General features: G+C 37.0%; 3 protein-coding genes across 6 annotated transcripts; 2 read left to right on the top strand and 1 right to left on the bottom strand.

Moving 5' to 3' along the window:
• Window positions 1–4,021: 4,021 nt before the first annotated feature.
• Window positions 4,022–8,099, top strand: LOC117235360 (dorsal root ganglia homeobox protein-like). Of its 2 annotated transcripts, none has more exons than XM_033497309.1 (3): window positions 4,022–5,642; window positions 6,129–6,304; window positions 7,268–8,099. In XM_033497309.1, the coding sequence occupies exons 1-3, from the start codon at window positions 5,519–5,521 to the stop codon at window positions 7,697–7,699; spliced, it is 732 nt and encodes a 243-aa protein (XP_033353200.1). In that variant the 5' UTR covers window positions 4,022–5,518; the 3' UTR covers window positions 7,700–8,099. The 2 variants fall into 2 exon arrangements, with proteins under 2 accessions (XP_033353200.1, XP_033353201.1); XM_033497310.1 differs by having other exon boundaries at window positions 4,024–5,642; window positions 7,188–8,099.
• LOC117235358 (dual specificity protein phosphatase MPK-4) lies at window positions 7,833–9,850 on the bottom strand. Of its 3 annotated transcripts, XM_033497307.1 has the most exons (3): window positions 9,534–9,850; window positions 9,190–9,278; window positions 7,833–9,111 (listed from the first exon to the last, which is right to left on the bottom strand). In XM_033497307.1, the coding sequence occupies exons 2-3, from the start codon at window positions 9,266–9,268 to the stop codon at window positions 8,243–8,245; spliced, it is 948 nt and encodes a 315-aa protein (XP_033353198.1). In that variant the 5' UTR covers window positions 9,269–9,278; window positions 9,534–9,850; the 3' UTR covers window positions 7,833–8,242. The 3 variants fall into 3 exon arrangements, with proteins under 3 accessions (XP_033353198.1, XP_033353196.1, XP_033353197.1); XM_033497305.1 differs by having other exon boundaries at window positions 7,833–9,278; window positions 9,534–9,849; XM_033497306.1 differs by having other exon boundaries at window positions 7,833–9,278; window positions 9,784–9,844.
• Window positions 9,851–10,708: 858 nt separating this feature from the next.
• LOC117235359 (surfeit locus protein 4 homolog) lies at window positions 10,709–12,815 on the top strand. The gene is made up of 3 exons (XM_033497308.1): window positions 10,709–10,976; window positions 11,604–12,278; window positions 12,353–12,815. Exons 1-3 carry the CDS (start codon window positions 10,926–10,928, stop codon window positions 12,437–12,439), a joined length of 813 nt encoding a protein of 270 aa, XP_033353199.1. The 5' UTR covers window positions 10,709–10,925; the 3' UTR covers window positions 12,440–12,815.
• Window positions 12,816–16,362: the final 3,547 nt, after the last annotated feature.

The raw sequence follows: 16,362 nt of genomic DNA, 5'->3' as shown, positions 1-16,362 counted from the left end.
CAGTCACCCCCTCCTGCGTCAGTCGAGATGGTCAACCCTTGACATACATTACAATGAGCAATGTAATCCAACTTGGAATAGCATGAATGCGTAATTTACTTGTGACCGGTGGCATGGCGATGGAGCGGGTGGCACGACGGGTAATGGGGATCACGCTCTGTTAACCAAAGGGGGATTTTCGTGCCTCCCAGTGCCGCCGCGGATGAACGCCGGTTGCCCAGCCAGAATGACGTTTCCTTCGTTCCACGAAATGTTAACCCTTTACGTTTAAGCAAAGCGCCGATGCGTTTTGCTTTCAACGTTTCGTCGGTCCAGAAGTAGTCTTTAACGATCGTTAGCGCCTCTAAGCGTCGTTGACGCTTTTACTTTGAATCGCAGGTCTTATATTCTTACGTCGTTCACGTTTTTCATTCATTGGCAATTATCGTCTATAAGGTAGAATAATAAAAGCTCGATGATGCTCGAAGGAGAAAAACAGGCGGGTTGTCTCCGCATAGAGGAACATAACCGATGACAGATCTCGGACCAGGGGGTAGCACGAGTAAAATTATCTTCTTCCAGTCGTCAGAGGAGCGAGCAAGAAAATCGGTAGAGGGAGAAGAAAAGAGAGTAAACGTTGAAACAGCGGCTTTTCCACTGCATCGTCGACGCTTCCTCCGCCTAATTGGCAAGAATGACGCACGACCCTTGTAATTGCTCGAACGAACCGAAGAAACCGAAGCATGATATGTTTCTTCCTCCGACAGACCACGTTCGAGTCTTTCTCGTTTTCCTTTGAAACATTCGTCGTTATCGTGTTATACACTTTCCCTTTCGACTCCGTTGACAATTTCGTGGCAACCTGACCGCAAATACCGTGACAGTCGTCGTCTCCTCCGATGAGAACGTAACCGTCGCTTAGTCAAGAAGTACGAAATCCGTCTCGCAGACCCCCGAATCTCTTTTCATCGCTGTTAATCGAATGTCTTCACGGTGCCCGATGACCACTATCGCAGCGTTTTTGCTTTCCGTGGTTTTCGGCGAGTTGTTTGTCCTCTCCTCGCTACCAAACGAGAATCTCCTTCTATAGGTAGATTTAAGGCGTCACGGGACGTTAAGTGTCACCCTTCGACACTCGTACTCGGCCGACGAGAGGCAGATTTCAAAAAAGAATTCGGAAGTTGAAAGTTGGTCGTCAGGTGATTATCGTAAATTCACGAGTTTTCTCCCCGTGGGATAAAAATCGTTTTAGAAATGGCCTAAGCAAAACGGATTCTCGCGGACACGGATGAATTACAGTAGCTGATCGCGATTATGAAAATTTCCAGAATTTCGATAAACCCGAGGGGGCTTGGAAATTCGTGATACGTTGGTATTCGAGATACGCTTTAGAACAAAGCTTGTGAACTTACAGAAGCGAGTTTAAAATAGTGACAAACACGAAACACGTGGAGTAAGCGAAGAAGAAACATGGAAAAAGTCGACAGTTATGTTCGTGGACGATCAAAAGTCAAGGGAGAAAGAAAGTGGAAAATATAATACAGTATAAACGCAAAGTACGCGTTGCACTCTCGTACAACGGGAAGTCGAGCCAATTTCATATTCTCATCGTGGTCAAAATCGTTTACGTAACATATGTGTCAAGAAACTTATGTAGATACGAAGAAGTTGATCGCGTGGTGCAAGTGCCAGGCGACATAATTGTTGCACGGCGGGCCGTGAAGAAAGAAAGGGCAACCAAGAATATGGAAATATATGGAAAATACCGTGAAGACTATTTCTCCAAAGTACACATATGGAAGCTATTTCGGGAGTTGTCAAGCAACGATCACTGTCACGGTGGTCAAAACTGCATCTGTGATTTCCCCTCTTTGCGTTACACAACGTCGGACACTGATCCGTCTTGACGCATGCCGAGATCTCTTACGATCGCCTAAAATCCACGCGTTTCTAATAGAACTGGATTGATCATAGGATTTTCTAACATCGAATTTCTTCTCAAATACGCAAACAAGCATAGCCTGTATATTTAGGCGTGCGAAGCATTGCTTGTCGAAATCTTAGCAGAAATTGTTCGCATCCAAGAGACGGATTTCTCGAGTCGTTCATCGTCGCGCATCGCATTACGAAAATACCAGAAAAGTGCATCGTGAAGAATTTCAAGTTCTTTCGTGGATTTGTAAACTCCATCGCGGTTGCTGGTTTGCGGGCGTAGAAAAAGAAGAAGAGGGAAGAAAACGAAAAGGGGTGAGAATGAAAGAGAACAAAGCAGAGAGAGGAGTTACCGTGTGTCGTAGTCGCGGGTAGTCTCGCGAAGATAAAGAGGATGACAAAGGCACGGTGAAGTGTCCAGGCTTGGCTCATAATTTTCCTTAGGCGTCGCGCGACGTGCGACGTGTACGTGTCACCGCGTCGCGACGCACCCGTCCGTCTCATCGCGACTGGAACACCAAAAACGAACCTCTGACTATTTTATTGCCGGTCTCCTGACTCGCGAGATTCCTTCGTTTCCCTCCCTCCCATTTTTTTTTTCTTTTTTATTCTTTTTCATTCCGACTACGAGACGTCGAATACTTTTTGATTTAGCTGCAGCCGACGATTCGAGAATCGCGAGCATACTTTTAAATATCGCGCGATCTCCGTCTTGTAAAACGAATATCGTTGAATCAAATCGTTGAATTCACGAACGCGACGCATAATGTGGTTTGCCGTTTATTTCGAGGGAAATAGTTCGGTCTAAGCGAACGTCGAAAGTGGGTAGCGAAAGAACGGATGCACGGTCGCGTTTTATTGGGCCAGCACGGTTGACAGCAAGAATGACTGCGCTCGTAAAAGCCTCGTATAAATAAAATCGCCGGGAATATAATTGTTGCTGAGAGCCGGGAACGCTCGTTCTACGTCGAGGTATAGATATAACGCGGTCAGCTGTCGCCACTTCGTACTGCAACACTTTTTCATTGATTTTCGCAGCATTTTCTCGATAAAGCTGTACTGTCTTTTCTTCTCGAATTCCTCCCCTTCTTGTCCATTGAATTCTCCAATAACCAATAGCTCGAGTTCTGCGATTAGTCTCGCGATTTTCACGACACTGCGCTGTTACGACGCGGTTGCCGTCGGCGGTTCAAACATCAAAAGAATGCAGACTGTTATATCATTTTTATGAATGTTGTAAAAATACAAGAAAAAGAAGAATCGTCGTAAAATTTGAGATATTCGTTTCTTCAGCGAGTAGCCGTTACGCAAAGATGAAAAAGCTTGGTAATTCGGTTAATTCGAATCAGGAGTAGGGAGCAAGAAATTGTTACTTTCGAAGAAGAAAGTAGAAGAAAGTCGGGAATAAGGGGAAGGATGGGGAACTCGCGTTAGGGCGAAATTGTTACTCGACACCCTTGTGTAACGAGAGTCAAGCCGCGGCTATGAACAAGACCAATGTTCCGGCGCATAAAGAAGCGTAGTTTAGCGTGTCCCTGAAAATCGAAACCATCATGACGCCGGCGCCTCTTGCTTATTCTCTCTTCTTGTAATATCAAAACGCCGCGCTTATACCGTATGTCACTATATGTTTATCGATCAATTTATAGAATTTAATCGACCGATGTGATTCGATGCAAACGAACCGGGAATGGTCCGTTCCTTTCGCAAATTCATTGCGAAAACTTGCAACGAGATTCATTGCCACTTTTTAGAAAATAAAATTATCGTTTCGACGATGGAAAAATTTCTGGATAACAGACAACGCACGCGTACGTACTTTTAAATTGCCAGGGGTTGCATCCAGAAAACATCGGAAAGCCGTGCTACCGTTTAGAAACCAATGAGCATCTAATGAAGGTGGAGCTTGCCGAGGAAATCTCCACCTACTCTTAAAATTCTCTATTTCTCTCCTCTCCTGCGTGCGTGTCTCCCTGCGTAAAAGGAAGAACGAGATGCGAAATGAGAGAAGAGGAAGGAGCGACAGAACGAGGGGCACGCAAGAGGGCGGGAGGAGAATGAACGAAGAGGAAAGACAAATGAAGAGGCTGAGGAGGATCTTCAAGTACGTTTTAACTCGGCCAAGTCAGTTGGCATCTCGCCGCATCAACTAATACGATGGCTTCGTTTCACGGTTTCACGAAACGATCTTCCGGCAAAGTCGATCGGCTAGTTGTGATTTACGCGTGATTCGGATGAAACCAACGCTCGAACTTGAACGAAACGTTACCGCGATCGAACACGCTTCGCAATTTTATAGTGGGTGATCGTCGCATGTATACGTATATTTTCGTTTACGTACGGGACAACGTTAATCTTTTGGCAACATCGTCGTTGGAAACGAATCTTATCGTCGAGAACGTTCGTTCAAAACGATCTTGTCCGTACAGAGTGCTCGTGACGAAGACTTTCTTGGATACTATCATCTATCCGTACAATGACAGTTACTGCGAATTTTATTCGAAAGGATTGAAATAGAACAGTCTTTACAATTCGTTAAATCAGACGCGCTTGTTAGATATTGTATTAGATATAATACACGCTTATAGATTCATCCGAGCCTTTGCGCTCACGAGAGATATTCCTTGCTATTCAAATGATCGACGATTAATGTCACAAGATCGTAAAACGTCCAAAAGAGCAATTGATTTATAGACCTACAGCGAAACGCTTTCATCGCCAAGCAACGAGTGACAAAATGTACATTTATTATATACTGTTGGCATAAAGAATCGATTTAAAGTAAGTGCGGATCCTACGAGGAGGAATTTGATGTTCGTATAATACGATAATTGGAGCAGTATACGGTTCGTTTTTATATTATCTAATTTACATATTCCTAGTTGGCATTCGATGCAAAAGAAAAAAGAAAGGTACAGGTATACGCGTTTCGACCTGAGTTACCCCTTTCTTGCAAGACCCGCAGAAACTGAAACGAATTATAATTGATCGTAACGACCATGATCGCAGCCGTTGATAATATACTCGACAAAAATTCACTACGAAAATTTTTACTCTGAAAAGCACCTAACAAATGTAAATGTTAGTGTTAAAATATTGAAAACATTGTTGGACGTTATTCTGATATTTTAATTGATTAAAAGATTTAAACCGAATAGGGCAACGATAAAGGAGCGTAATATTTGCTAGAAAAGTATAAAAAGTTCTCCAAGCACATTGGAACCACATTGAGCCGATTGGCACGTGGCAAGAGCCTTAATTACTCTGCCACGCTTGGACCAAGATTTTCAGGAAAAAACTACGCATTCGGTCCTCGACGTTCATAAATAATTGTTACGTCTTGAATGAACAGCCTGATTAATTCATAAAACATTTGTTTCTAAACTGAAAATTAGGGAGCAGGAAATGTTATCTAACAATGTTTTAAGCAACTCATCGACGACATTATCGCGTATTTACTTCAATATGTTCAAGTAATCAATTTTAAGAATAAGAAATATATTTGTGCAATAATCGAAGCTCATAATTTATCTATTCGATTCGATTCGATTCGTTCGTCCATCGCTATTCGACTAAAGAGGTTTATTTCTTAAACGAAAAGAGAACAATGTTGTGTGCAAATTCGGGACAAGAAGAAAACAACAGCGTGATAGTTTCACAAATGACGAATCCTCATACTCCGCAAGATTTCACGGTCTCGCGCTTACTGTCGACACCAACTAATTCGTTAGGTAAGAATCCAGGGTATTCGCGATCGAGACGTTAGGATTCGTACAAACGCTTATGTAACGAAACGTAGAAAATTAAACGCGATTCGTGATCGCGCGTTTCGCTGAGAGACAGGCCCGCGTGTACACGCATGACGAGTTTTCACGTTTAATCCACGATCCACGATGAGCTTGATTCCATCGAAATCACGCATTTCCAGTCATGCTGTTCAGATTATACCGCTTTGATGAATGCTCAAGTACAGTGAAGTCATTCAAGAATAGCCGCGCCTGTGCTGCTTCTCTTCTTTGCTCTTTTTCCTTTTTAAAAGCGTTACTTCCCTATCGCGGACAGCATCTTGAAATATTTCACTCGAATTTTCACTTTCTTCCAAGTAACTCCGCGCAAATAACAATTTAGGCAATCGGTGTAACAGTTTGACCGGCGTATTGTAGATGAAGTCATTGCGATAAAGTGATTGTGGCAAATGATACGCTTATATTTTACAGAGTGCAACGAAAGTTCCACGACACCTACGTGTAGGCGACCCAGAAGGAGTAGGACAACATTCTCGGCGCAACAATTAGCCGCGTTGGAGAGGGTGTTTGAAAGGACGCATTATCCGGATGCTTTCGTTCGAGAAGAACTTGCAACGCGTGTATCTCTATCGGAAGCCAGAGTGCAGGTAATGGCAACAGCATCTTTGAACTTGAAAGTAAGAAAAGAACTGAATGGAATAAGAAAAGAAAGATGTATTTTCAAGTACAGTAGAGGCATTCGATGATGATTTTTGCTTTGTGGAAGAGAAAAAGTATCGTGGTAGCATGTAAAGGAGAAAAAGTATCGTATCGCTTGGTGGGCCAAGTTCACACATGTTTCTTGGGATTATGGTGGGCAACGTTAGAAGGAAGGCAGACAGGCAGACGGAGGTATAGGAAAGAGAAGAAGAAAAAGTGAAAAAAAGGAAGGAAAGAGGATGGAGGTCGCCGCGGATAGCTAAGCAGAAAATCAGAGGAGACAGGTTGTCAGGGGCAAGGAGCTATGATTAGCTTGGCAGGATAGTTGCGTCGTTCCAGCGGCATCTGTGCTTGGCATACGACGTATGCTGTACGATACGTCGCGTATCTAGCACGTGTGTGGTGACTCTTACACGGTTGTGCAGAAAGCACACTTTTCGTTTACACGAGTCGATCCATCCGCTACTGGTGCTGCTGCTACGTCCCTCGTCTCCCGCTGATGTCTGTCCATTCGTCTGTCTGCCGTGGACTGTACGGTTGCCAGGAGCCGTCACGCTGTCCCGTCTTCACTTGCCGCATCCCTTCTTATGTCCGTTCGTTTCTTCTTCTCTTTTTTCTCTTCGTTCGACAATTACAGCTTACCACAATGATATTTTCGTTTCATGGCCTTTAATTAAAATATTTTCGTAAAAATGTTGCCTCTATCTGTTTCAAGATACGAACCTCGACGATCTCAAATAGACGCGATTTTCTTCGATCTCGGCGAAGCAAAATATTTTTACTAGTATAAATACTCTCGCGAAACTGAACATTTGGAAATTTTACTCATAGGTATGGTTTCAAAATAGACGCGCCAAGTTTCGCCGAAACGAAAGGAGTTCTGCTATTAACCGAGGCGTTTCCTCGAACAGAGAAGTGGAAACCACTTTACCTTTACGACCTATCAGAATAACGCACACGCAGGAAAACAACTCGGATACTCTACAGACTTCTCAGGTAGCGCAGTATCCCTACAGCGAATACTGGAGATCGTCGCAACACTATACCTCTATGCAAGCTTCTACCTGCCATGGATTTATCAATGGAAATTTAGGAAATGTCAATCTTCCTCCGTATCATCAGACAGAAATTCACGGGGGACTCGAAGGATCTACGATGAGCAGTTTAAACGCGTTACGATTCAGAGCACATCCATACGGAACCGCGTATTCTGCCATGCACGCAAGCATGTAGCTTTCTCTCTCCCACTCTCTCTTTGCATAATAATATCCCTTTTTAAATTTCAAGTGATAGCGATTTATAAAATACCAAAGATTTTAACGGCATCGTTTAAGTCAATGTAAGAAAGAGAAGATGATATAATATAAAGGACCAACAGATCGAACATGGTTGCATAGAAATTAGGATTTAAGCACGAAATACAGGGTAATGGAAATAACTCGAAACGTTATTTTGTAGAACTGAAATAGCTTAATAAATAATAAAAATCATATATGTATTATCTGCTTAATACAAGACATCTATACAGGAAATGTTATATGTTAGTCTACAATGTTATTATATTATGTATGTTAATCATAGAAAAAAGCAAGATGTATAAATACAATGATCGATCTCTTTCTGTGGAAGAACGGGTCGTGTACTCGTTGCGGCAAGAAATATGTAAAGTTATAGTCGTAAAACGAATATGTTCACATATAATGTAAGAACATTGGCACAAAATTAGAATATAAATTTCCTAAGTACATTGGTCACACGTATATTCGTTATAACGTTAATCGAGCTAGAACCACGTAAAAAGATTCCAAAAATTTCTTCTTACATATTAGTTATTACATCCTAGTCATCCGTCCAAAAGATCTTAATTATAGAGATACAGTTTAGTACTATACAGTTACTTGTACATTTTGCACAGCATTGCTCCAATCTACTTTTGAAGGAACCAAATAAAATGCAGGTGCTATTTTGCTGCCACATGGACATTGACTACCCGCTATCCAACTAAAAGAGCCTAGCTTCGTATTACATTTTGGACAATTCAATTTCCCCTCGACATTGTGCGTTATATCGGGCATCCAAGCTAGCGGCTCCACAAACAATATTTTTGTACAAAATTCTGCCGGTTGCTGCTCTCGTTTCTGTAGCGGTTCCAACAATTCGCGCGACGCTTTTCTTGTACTTATATGTCTCCAGATTTGTCTTTCGTTTGGCATATGTGGCAAAACATTGCTAGCACTTGCTATGATTCTTCTACACTTTTTACAGCGATATACTGTTGGCTCTGGATGTACCGTAGCAAGAGCAGGATCTGATTTTATCAAATCTGCACAATTTTGTGGTAAAATTTTCGCCTTTCGCATCTTATCACCTGCAATTTGTAATTTATACATTTTGAATTGTACGTTAGTATTATCTACTCCAAAACCCATTTCTTCATAAAGCTTCAACTGTGCTAAAAAACCAGCGTTAGGTCCCACAAAGCGTCTCTTTTCTTTTACTGCTTCAAACGCATCGTAGAAACTTTTTTTATATTTTTTCATTAAATATGCAATAACGATTGTAGCTGATCTAGAAATACCAAAATAGCAGTGTACCAAAATCTTTTCATTCTGCTGTAGAGAATGATCTATAAACTCATAAGAATCTTCAAAGTGAGTTAAAAGATCTTCGCGTGGCATATCAGTAACTTGTATGTATTTTACAATCAAATTTGGTAGAAGTCCTTGGATTTTTCTTGGAAGTGGACATGAATCTACTGTGAGTATATAATTTATTTTAGTTTCCTTTAACCATTCGATATCTGTAGCAGCTGTAAGATTCCCAAGAAACAAACCAGGAATAATTTCATCATAGCTCGATGGGCCAGCATCAAAATCTTCTCTAATTAGATTAGTAGTTTCTTTTTGTGCCATGCTGATCACTCTGGAATAAAGAATAAAGCTACGGCATGCATCTTTAATGGCAATTAATTAATTTTGTTAATTATGATACAATATGTATGAAATAGAAGATTAAATTGATATAAAATTTCTGAACAAAAATTCTCATAAAAAATAATAACTTAAATAAAATATAACTTCCCTAGAGGTACCAATAGTTGTCCTTGTGTGAAAAGAACGTGGAATATCCAAAATCTATTTACAACATGCTCTAAGTGAAAATTATATTTTTTATTACCTCGCTTAAACGTATTGTAAATAATTGCAGTATTTCTGATTATGAAACTAGTTCTATAAATGTTATTTGAATAATACGAAAAATAAATCGTAACAGTAACATGTTTTATAAAAAATTTTATTTTCTTTTTACGATGTAAAATATTATTGATATCAGACACAATATGTTCCGAAATCATTCGAATTTTAATTCTTCAATAATGTTACACATCTTTCATCCACTTTGATATATCTTGAATTTATTTTTTTACCTTTACACAACATAACACAATAAAAAACATATCCTACATTTACAAAGGCCTATGCACTAGTTCCAGTTGTCAACGCATGATTACAATGGCGCTTCGGTAGTATTTTCATATGGTTCAGTTCTAAATTGAAACTTCTTTTCACAGTGCATACAAATTTGATTTCATGGTTAAAAAAACACTATACTTAATTAGCAAAATCAAACAATTACGATCTAAATACTGTACATAAAAATGCAATTAATATTTTTAACCTTTATAATCTATCAAAAATTATAATTTCTTCAATGGAATCTTTATGATGGCTTTTTAATGCTGGATAATTTGGAAGACGACATATGCATATTTTTTATAAACATTTTACATACGTTTGAAAAATATATCATATTTTAAAGATATACAAGTTAATATACATGCACACTATTTTAGTGTATATACACATCTCAATAAAAATGGAGTATATCAACAGAATTGTATTTTCAGCTTAAAAGTGGGCGCGAATTTTATATTGTAATATATAAAATATTTAATTCTAAACAATCACAATTATGTATGATAAACAAAATTGTTCAATTGGGATAGAAACATAAAAATAAAAGAACATTTTACAACCAATCGTATTATTAGTACAAATAAATTTTGCAGTTTGATTTCATTGACTTATATCATCAAAATTTATTTATTTAGTAATATTCTTAAAATCAGATGGTTATGTCATCGATAGTGGTATAAGTATTCGAAATACGAAACAAATATCGTTAAAAATTAGCGGTTTTTAAAAGAGAAGAATAAAATTATAAAATGATGGCAAGTAATAACAGGTAACTTTCAGAAAATCAAAAATACATATAATTTAAGTAATTGATTTTTGTACTTTCAAAAACATCACGGAATGTATTGTCCGACCACGTATGCCGGAAGTGACGCGTACTTCGAACTCCACATCATTCAGAAGAGTTGTGAGAATACCATTTATACAGTCGTGCAGAGCAGTAAGCCTAGTTGTTCCGTGTTTCTCTGATTTTCTCTGTCTCTCCCTCTTCTTCTCTGTCTTCGTCTAGTCGTTTCTATCGGTATCACTTACGTGCGCGCACGTGTGTATATGTTAGTGTATGGGTACTTTTTTGATTTTTAAATAAAACAAGATGCTGATCTCGCAGGAGGTGATCTCAAAAGCGGAAGAAATCGCAGATCAGGTGAATTTACAGGCCACCGTGCTTGATTTATTTCTCTTTTACGAATAAGTCTGCTACTGCAAAGGAACTCGTAAGAGAACACTCATAGAAATCCTGTAGGAGCACAGATGTACTCCTGTCAACGTCATCGTGACACGATTCTTATGTACATTCACATATTTTAATTTACATTTTTTTTATTCCTGATTATTTGTTAATATAAGGCTTTTTTAATATTGCTGAATATTGTAAACTTTCCTACATTGTTGTCTCTACCTTATAAAATTAAAGGTTATGCATCAGGATTTTTAAGGATATATGTACGTGTCTGTTACGAATTCCGTTGCTTTCACCGATTTGATTAGGTGAACAATTTAGTTTAAATAAATTGAGATAATAAAGATTAAAAGTTATCTAGAACATTAATGTTTAACCTTACTTCATTTTTCTATTTATATGATACTTTTGTTAATAACATTAAATCTGTAAGAAATATTTATTTATTCTGTATAAATTTATTTAGTTTGCTTTATGCAATATTGACAAATATGTAAAATACTAATGAGAAATAAAAGATTTCAAAACATATATATATCAGTATGTTTAAGTATGAATTATTTATTCACTTATTATTCTTTTTAACAATAGGTAATTCGCAATGGAAAGCACATACTGCCAACTCTTGCAAGATTATGTCTTATAGCCACATTTTTGGAAGATGGATTGAGAATGTGGTTTCAATGGTCAGAACAGAAAGAATTTATGAACAATAGTTGGCATTGTGGTACCTTTTTAGCTACAATGTTTGTCTTGATTAATTTAATTGGACAACTTGGTGGTTGTGTCATGGTTATTGGAAGATGGAAAGTCAGCATTGCTTGTGGAATCTTGTTTTTCATAGTAGTTCTCCAGACACTGGCTTACAATATTTTGTGGGACGTAACATTTCTATTTAGAAACCTAGCATTGATAGGAGCGCTCCTTCTGGTTCTGGCTGAATCAAGAGTAGAAGGAAGATCATTATTTGCTGGTGTACCAAGTCTTGGAGATAATAAACCTAAAAATCTCTTGCAATTAGCTGGTAGAATTTTATTAGCGTTTATGTTTACCACGTTAATTCGCTTCGAAATATCATTCCTCCAAATCATGCAAGATATTCTTGGAAGCAGTTTGATGGTATTAGTCACTATTGGATATAAAACCAAACTCAGTGCATTGTTACTTGTCTTAATATTATCTGCGCTGAACCTTTACCATAATGCATGGTGGACCATTCCAGAGTATAAGGCTCTTAGGGACTTCCTTAAATACGATTTTTTCCAGGTAAAATTCAACCATTGTTACCTTTATCAATGTTATCAATTAAAAGTTTTAAATATATATCTCAATTTTTACAGACATTATCAGTGATTGGTGGCCTTTTAATGATAGTATCTTTAGGTCCTGGAGGCGTATCAATGGATGAGCATAAAAAGGAATGGTAGATGTCATGATATCACCCGAATATGCATCATTACATTGTCATGATCATTAAGTAAAAACAGTCTCTCATTCCTATTCCTTTATATGCTCAATCAAGTTTATAACAAGTCCATTGTTTATTGGATGAAGAGCAATTCGTTTTGAATTATTCAATTTGGGTAAAGGAATTGTTAAAGTAGAGTTTAAAGTTGATATTTTAAAATACAAATATATTTAATTACAAAAGAAAAAAAAGTGGAAAACTCCAGAATAGTACCGTTCAGAAACAAACAAAATGAAGACAACACCAAGACTAATTTATATAATCAATAATGGCATTGTACATATGACACTACATTTATCAAGGAAACAAAATATATTTTTTCTGTGTGTTTTTAATTTTCTCTCCGTTTTTAATCTTGAATCCTAATAGGATTTATGTGCATGATTTTCAATATCAATGAATTCTTCCTGTAGAGATATATGTACATTTAAATTATTTTATTATATTTATAGGAAGTATAACAATAGAAATATTAGATTTTCGAGATTTTTATACAACTAAATTATTGTAAATAAATATTTCATATCAGATTTTAGTTACTATTTATTTATATAATTTATATTCATTAATTGATGATTACTAATTACTATGTTTTGAGCCATTTAATAAGTATGTTACAGTAATTAATCACAAAATAATCAGTAAGTAAAGTCACATAATTAAATTCGCTTCATAAATAAATAAACAGAACTATGTAAGTAAATAGAAAATAGAATTATGTAATATGTTTTCTAAGTTAGTGTCACTGAAAGATATTAAATAGTATTGTTAAAGAAAAATAATAGATTTCGAAAGAGTAAGTATAGGTACAGGACAAGATTAAACGGCTGTTGGTTGTTAAGGAGACTATTTTAATTGTAAAATCATTTATATTTAACCATTGACTAAAATATAATATAGATCTGACATTATGTGGGACTTGTTCCACGTTCTAAAATACCGATCTCGGAAAAGATTAGAGAGCTGTTTACGCCCTCTACGATATGCCACGGCGAATATAGGAGTTACATTACCGACGAGTAATTGAATCGATTCTGGTACGACTACGGTATACCGTGTCATGTGTTCTACAATATCGACCATTCAGAGGTTTTATTACGCCCTCTAGAATATAGAAATGACGATTAGGGGCAAAAATCAAAGGATCTCGTCGAGTGTAGTAATTATTCCGTTTAAACAAGATTAAAGAAACTTCCAATCATCGAATTCATTTTGTTTGAACGTGAACTGCTATTATATGAACGAGAAATCGTAAGTAGTAAAGAGAATTCTCTTGGCATGTTCTTATTATATGAATTTCAATTATATGGTTCAAATAAATACAAATACGCGACAGGTTCAACCAAACGGAATTCCATAAAGTGTCGCATATTCAATTCAAACATGGAAGCTGATGCAATTAGAAGTAAATACAAAATATTGCGGTCATCGATGAAGGACAGAATAGACGTGATAATGAAATATTTCTTCATGTCCAGCGGTCTAAAGGTTTGTGTATACGATTATGAAATCGTAAATTATCAGCGTAGAAGAAATAAAGATTCATACGTATGTATATTAAAATGTACGTCTAAAATGTACGTCTATATAGATTGAATTAACGATTTCTTGTATTACGCGATTTTGGCAGCTTGCATTAACATTTCAATTTTAACTTTTCGTTCCTTTATGAAGGGAAGGGCAATCAGTTTAAAAGAGGAAATTAAGATTTTGATAAGTCTTTTTTGTTTTATTATTCTGTAATATAAGATACATTGTCCGACAAACGGTTATACAGACGTACAATATCCAGCAATTCGTTTTTTTCATGTATTTTACAGTGACGACGAATGCACTTCCATAGTGTCCAATTTCTTAACTATTTACAAAGTATTAATTGATTCTTATATTTGTTACATGACACCAATTCAAACGATAGGTTCATGGTACTCCTCGGTTCTCCTGTTGTTTGTCACGTTCTATTTCTCTTTTTTCGCACACGCTCTTTCCTCTCATATCTTTTTACATGTATACTTTTCAAAAAATCGAAGAAACATCGTTACAAACAGTCTCATCGGAAAGCTGAAACACAAAAGTGATGTAGAAGTAAAGAACGAATACATTTCTCGTTTGTTAATGAACAAAATAGATTATTACGAATGCATAAACTTTGAGAATCACAAACGAATGCATAAACTTGAGAAGAACAATAGTACAAAGAAAACGTAGCTGCTCTTTTACTTTGACTTTCGTTAATTTGAGATGTAAAATTTGCTAATCAAATAAACTTGTCGCAAATTTGTTATTCGAGAATGCGCACATACACATACACGCGTATCATACGTAACACACATCACCGATTCTGCCACGGCGAGACAGAAAATAAAGAAAATTTTTCCATTTAATCTTCGCCAATAAAAATTATGACACGCAAGTTTCACTATACAAAGATTTACATTCCAGGTGGGAACAGATAATACAAAACTGCTACGAAGTGCACGTAACTATTTCTTCGGATCATGATTATCGTGTACGAGAAATCTCCAATGATATTTCCTATCGTGTTTGTCGTTCTCTTAATTTCTCGGGTGTAGCGTATAGCGATTCACGCTTAGAAACGTGCAACTCTTATTTGGACAAAGTCGATCGAGAGTGAAAATAGAAATTCTAATGTTTCAATAGTACTCTTCTAACATTAAACGTTAACTGTCGGTATTAATATCGTACAACGTTTAATATTATATACAAGGTAATATAGAAAAGTTCAGCCACGTCGCTCGATTCTTAGGGGTCTCTATTAGCGACATGTTCGTTCATTCCAATTACCATTTTTCATGACATTTTCATATTAATTAAATGATATTTTCGAAGATCGAGTTTCGCTCGTAGAAACGTCTAGCTGCGTTCGAATTACAATTACGTTGCAATTTTGTATAGGATTCGCTAGTACGGAAGGACGGCAGAAGCAAATCCCGCCGATTCGACAAACGCGAACATTGAATCAGCCATTTCCATTCTTTTTCTACTTTTCAATGTTCTTCCTATCGCTAATGGTTTAGTTAATTCCTCGTTTGAGCAATCGACGAACGTGTACTTTGGTATTACGTGTTCCTTTTGAAAATTCTAGTTCGCAGAAAATATGCAAATTAGTTATAATCCTATACGACACACGTTATCGTTATCGAAGAAACGAAATGAATATTTTTCGTCCTTTATTATTTTGATTTCACTGGTTTTTACAGAAACTTTCGTTCATTTGTATAGAGATACAAAGCAATTTGCAAGTACCATTCTAGGAGATTCAAGAGCCCTTTTGTATAAACTCGTTTGTTATTAATTGAGAATATGTTGCGGTGTAATTGACTTTATACTCATTGACAGTATTATTCGTTAAATATGACCATCAACGGAATTCAATGGTACAGATGAATGTTTTCGAAAACTTTGAATTCGAATGTTTAATAAATTATCAATGCAGATTATTATATCGTTTTAAGTGCACGTAACAAAAGTATCAAATACGTGAAATTGATTGACAAAGCATCAAATCTCTGTCATCTCTTTCTTTCTTTTTTCTTGGAGAAACTGCGGTTTATTAATCAGAAATCCGTTGAACATGTTCTTTTTTTTTTCTCTCGCAAACTGTCGTACTAAAGTTTCGTGGTGGTCGACGAGTACTTTGAGTCGAGTCATATTTCCCTGAGGAATGAGGAGAGAAACCAGAACGCAAGGGCGTGAAATCAGGAGACACATAAGAGGAAAATCTTATAAAATAAGAAAAGTCGAATTGGAGATTTCTCTAATGGGAATTCACATTGAAGCTGAAGATAGCGTCACATGAAGCAAATTGCTTCTCTTTATAAGCTATTACCTTGTAAACTTCATAATTGAATTTTTATGTTA

Source organism: Bombus vosnesenskii, unplaced genomic scaffold (assembly GCF_011952255.1).
Source record: "Bombus vosnesenskii isolate JDL3184/JDL3185 unplaced genomic scaffold, Bvos_JDL3184-5_v1.1 scf7180000013316, whole genome shotgun sequence".
In the NCBI taxonomy this organism is placed as follows: domain Eukaryota; kingdom Metazoa; phylum Arthropoda; class Insecta; order Hymenoptera; family Apidae; genus Bombus; species Bombus vosnesenskii.
This window is presented reverse-complemented; position numbering and strand designations above follow the sequence as displayed.